This window comes from Oryzias melastigma, linkage group LG20, assembly GCF_002922805.2.
Source record: "Oryzias melastigma strain HK-1 linkage group LG20, ASM292280v2, whole genome shotgun sequence".
Classification (NCBI taxonomy): Eukaryota; Metazoa; Chordata; class Actinopteri; order Beloniformes; family Adrianichthyidae; genus Oryzias; species Oryzias melastigma.
In genome coordinates, this window is record NC_050531.1 from 5,198,051 (window position 1) to 5,202,224 (window position 4,174).

The 4,174-nt window shown below is 49.1% G+C and overlaps 1 protein-coding gene across 1 annotated transcript in view; it reads right to left on the reverse strand.

Annotated features, from left to right (window-relative positions):
- scrib (scribble planar cell polarity protein) overlaps positions 1–4,174 on the reverse strand; it is a gene marked incomplete in the record, with an annotated part of 73,209 nt that overhangs the window by 5,753 nt on the left and 63,282 nt on the right. Inside the window, 7 exon segments of the mRNA XM_036217316.1 lie at positions 1–27; positions 359–396; positions 2,110–2,249; positions 2,710–2,841; positions 3,040–3,222; positions 3,932–4,012; positions 4,082–4,174. Coding sequence (XP_036073209.1) covers positions 1–27; positions 359–396; positions 2,110–2,249; positions 2,710–2,841; positions 3,040–3,222; positions 3,932–4,012; positions 4,082–4,174 — 694 coding nt within the window.

The following is a 4,174-nucleotide window of genomic DNA, read 5'->3' on the forward strand; positions in this document are numbered from 1 at the left end:
GTAGTCAAACTTCTTTGATGGCGCGGACTAGAAGGAGCAGACGAGGTGAAGCAGAGAGGATGGAGGCGGAGCAAACGAGGGAGAGATGGAGGAAGAGGAGTGTATGGAGAGGAGGAGGGGGATGGAGAGAGGAGAGGGTCATGATTTCAAACAGCCCGCCGTGGCATGTGTGCGCTCACAAAAGCCAGTCAGAAAAATGAATGTTTTCATGATCGTTAATAAATCTTTTTTGCTAAATATTTGTGAACGTTTTGCTCCAACATTTTCCGACTCGTCGTCTCGACTTTGTAGGAACAGAGAACAAAAATCTGTTAGTCTGTAAACGTTTAGACTAAAATAGGAAGGAAACGGTTCTTACCAGTCGGCCCGGTGAGGTTAACCCTCGAGGATTGAGTTCTGTCAAAAAAAAAACACATTTATGTCAGTCTGGAACAGAAAAATGTCTTTTTTTTCTTTCAATGAGAAGTTAATGTACGTTCATGTGTTGCTATGCAAACTTTGAGTCATTTTTTGGACTCTATATACAAAACTGAATCTGCATTGAGAGCTAAATCAGTGGAACTTTGACCATAGACAGTATATCACTGAACATCTTGACCCCTCCCCCTTCAGGTTCCGAACAGGAAGTACCCGCTGGTTCCATGAAGCCAAAATCCCATAGACTTCTATTGAGAAATAGTCAAATTTGTTGACATTTTTTTGCTAATCCTATTTTTTTGTTAATACTGTTTCTTCATCACTAGTTATTCAAGTTATAACTGACCAATCAGATGCCTCAGTAAAAGCATGTGGGGCCAACGGACCCCCACCTTAAACGCTTGACAGATTTTCCAGCGCCTGCTTTCAGTGGAAAGGTTTGTGGGCTTTAAACAAGCTTACCCATGGTTGGCGACTGTAGTTGCCATAGAAACGTTGACTCAGACCAATTCAGACCAATCACTGGCTATGTAAAAATTCCTTTACTACTCACTATATATCAGGTTCATTATTTTGTAGTGCTGTCTGAATCTAAAATTCCAAAATCGAGTGCCCTTGAAATCTCCCAGAAGTCTTTGCAAAAAAAAAAGTAAATCGATGCTAAGTAGATCTGCAAAAACATAGACCATGATACACTGAATCTGAACAATTTTTGCAAAAAAAAAGCCAAAGGCATATTCAAAAAGGCCCGTTTGGCAGGCTAACTAAATGGGAATTTTAGAACTCACATTCTTGAACGCGGGACACAAGCATTCTAGAATGTGAATTCCAGAAACATTCTAGAACGCGCATTCTAGAACGCGCTACACGAGTATTCTAGAACGCACATTCTAGAACGCGCTAGACGAGCATTCTAGAACGCGCATTCTAGAACACGCTAGACGAGCATTCTAGAACGCGCTCCACGAGCATTCTAGGACGCGCATTCTAGAACGCGCTCCACGAGCATTCTAGAACGCGCATTCTAGAACGCGCTCCACGAGCATTCTAGAACGCGCATTCTAGAACGCGCTACACGAGCATTCTAGAACGCGCTTTCTATAACGCGCTACACGAGCATTCTAGAACGCACATTCTAGAACGTGCTACACGAGCATTCTAGAACGCGCTACACAAGCATTCTAGAACGATAGGGGCGGCTGTGGTGCAGTAGTAGGGCGGTCGACTCCTAATCAGAAGTGAGCGGGTTCGACTCCGCCCTTGCCCGCCCATGTGTCGAAGTGTCCTTGGGCAAGACACTGAACCCCGAATTGCCTCTGGTGGGAGGTTGGCGCCAGTGTTCGGCAGCGGAGCCACCACCAGTGTGTGAATGTGTGCGTGAATGGGTGAATGGGTCTGTGACTGTGAAGCGCTTTGGGCCCTCGAAGGAGGGTAGAAAGCGCTATACAAGTATACGCCATTTACCATTTTACCATTTAGAACGCGCTTCTATAACGCGCTACACGAGCATTCTAGAACGCGCATTCTATAACGCGCTACACGTGCATTCTAGAACGCGCTTTCTATAACGCGCTACACGAGCATTCTAGAACAAGCATTCTCGAACGCATTACACTTGTTCGCCGAGAATGTAGCAGTAGATGTTAAGAAAAGCTTCCTTCAGCATGAAACGTTCTGGTAGAAGTGCCGTACCTTCCATAGGCGTGGGGGAGGGTGTCGGGGCGGGGGAGGGGGACTCTGTCAGCTGGTCCAGCGCCCCCCGCTTCTTACTGTCCCTGGACTTGGCGATGACCATCTGAGCCTTCAAAGCGTCCTGCTCCAAAGACTTCATTCTGTTGAGGAAACGCTCACAGTAAGAGTTTTTATAGAGACAGCGCCCCCTCATGGGGCGGGGGGGTTGTGCATCAGTCTCTGCTAACTTCAGGTACTCCTTGTCCTGGTTTGCTGGGGCAAATACGTTTTCATTTCTAAAGGGTGGGGGGCATTCCAGGACAAGGACTACCTCCTGCTCGTAGGTTTACCCCCAGCAGGTAAACGGACGTTCTGCAGGTTAGTGTGAACATGAGAGAACAGCACGGCTCAAAAGAAAAGGAGGTAAAGGAAGGAGGGGGGGCAAGACAGAGACACAAAGGGGGGGCTAAAGCTATCGGGAGCAAAGTCGTGCAGAAGCGAAGCCCACATGAAAGGTGTTGCTCGAAGGACCTTTCTGAAGTTGGTAAAATAACCCCAAACTGAAGCACCCCGCACACCCCCACGATGCAGTGCCCTGGTGGGAGGGGCCGAGGAGCAGACCTGAGCTGGGGAGGAGCTGCAGAGGAGGAAGTGGGGGGCTGGGGGGCGGTGCCCTGGGCGGCTCTCACTCGGGCCTGATAGAGCCGCTTTGCCAGGTCCTGCTCATACTGTCTAACATCCTCCTCTAGGGGCCTGTGCCCCCACAGGCCACAGGGGGGCGAAAGAGGGGAATCGGGATGAAGGAGGGACACAGAGAGGAAGAAGGAAAGCACAGCCACATAAAGAAGAAGGGAGCGGAAGAACTGACAGTTAGGAGAACCAGGAATACGAAAAAATGAGAGAAACACCAAAGGATTTCAGGTCAGACGGAAGTGGCGTTTTTGGGTTTACCGTGCCGCCCGCCACATGGCCCTCTTCTCAGCCTCCAGAGCGCGTTTCTCTGCGGGGGACAGGTCCTTGTCGGGGGCCACGGCCAGCTCCGGGCTCTGCATGCGGAGCCTCTCGTGCTGCCGCCGCTCCGCCTTGGCCGTGCGGACGGGAGCCGATGACTCTCCGGGGTAAACTGGGATCAGACTGGACGAACAAGCCGGGGTCAGAATGGACGAGGAGTCTCATGAGTCGTTCACACTAAACGTGATTTGTGCATCCAATCAAATTTGCTTCTCGACTTTCGTCTAAAGTTAATGAGGTCATGAGATCATTCAGAGGTTCTGAGTCACTAAGTGGTTGAGATGATTGCCATCATTGCAAAGTGAAAGTTTAACTTTGCTGGTACCGACTCCACCAGCTTGTGAGGATGCTGTCACTCCAAGCTCACAAAGTTAAAAGGTCAGGTACTCAGCATGGGCATTAGTTTGTTTTCTATCAGGTCTATTTTCTGCCAGCTGTCCCTTCTTTTGTCCAAAGCTGACCTCTACAGGATGTCCACTTGGGTGAACACAATGAGACGAACCAGAAGAGGATCAACTGGGCCTTATTGATTGCTTACAGTGGACTGAACCATCTGAGAGGAGGAGGAGGGGCAGAATCATAGACTAGTTTGGGTTTTTTATTGAGTCTTTTTCTGGGTGTTGTAAGTATTTTTTTTTTTAAACCATGGTAACTTTAAGTTTATGTTGATTGTTTACTTATTTTTCTGTTCTGTTTAACCAAATCTCCACCCGGGAAAGTGCTAAACCCCTCCCAATTAGGGAGATGGTAGATCCCAGGAAATAAAAGGGCTGAGAAGTGATTGTCCGAGAGGGGAAAATAAAACAAGAATTAGGCTGCTTCTCATGTTTACCCGGTCATAGAGTTGGGCCTCTGGAAGCTGTCCACCAGCGAGTTCCTCTCCGAGTCTCCTTTACTGTCAAACGAGGAGAACCTGTGCAGACAGAAGCTGTGATCAGCAGCAGAAGGACAGAACTCTGCCGATGAAGAGGACGCCTCTCACCCTGAGCCGCCGCCGTGGTGGCTCGGCGGGGTGAAGCTGTAGTTCGCTGCCGTGGAGCCGTGCTGAGGCGGCGGGGACACCGGCTCCACCTTA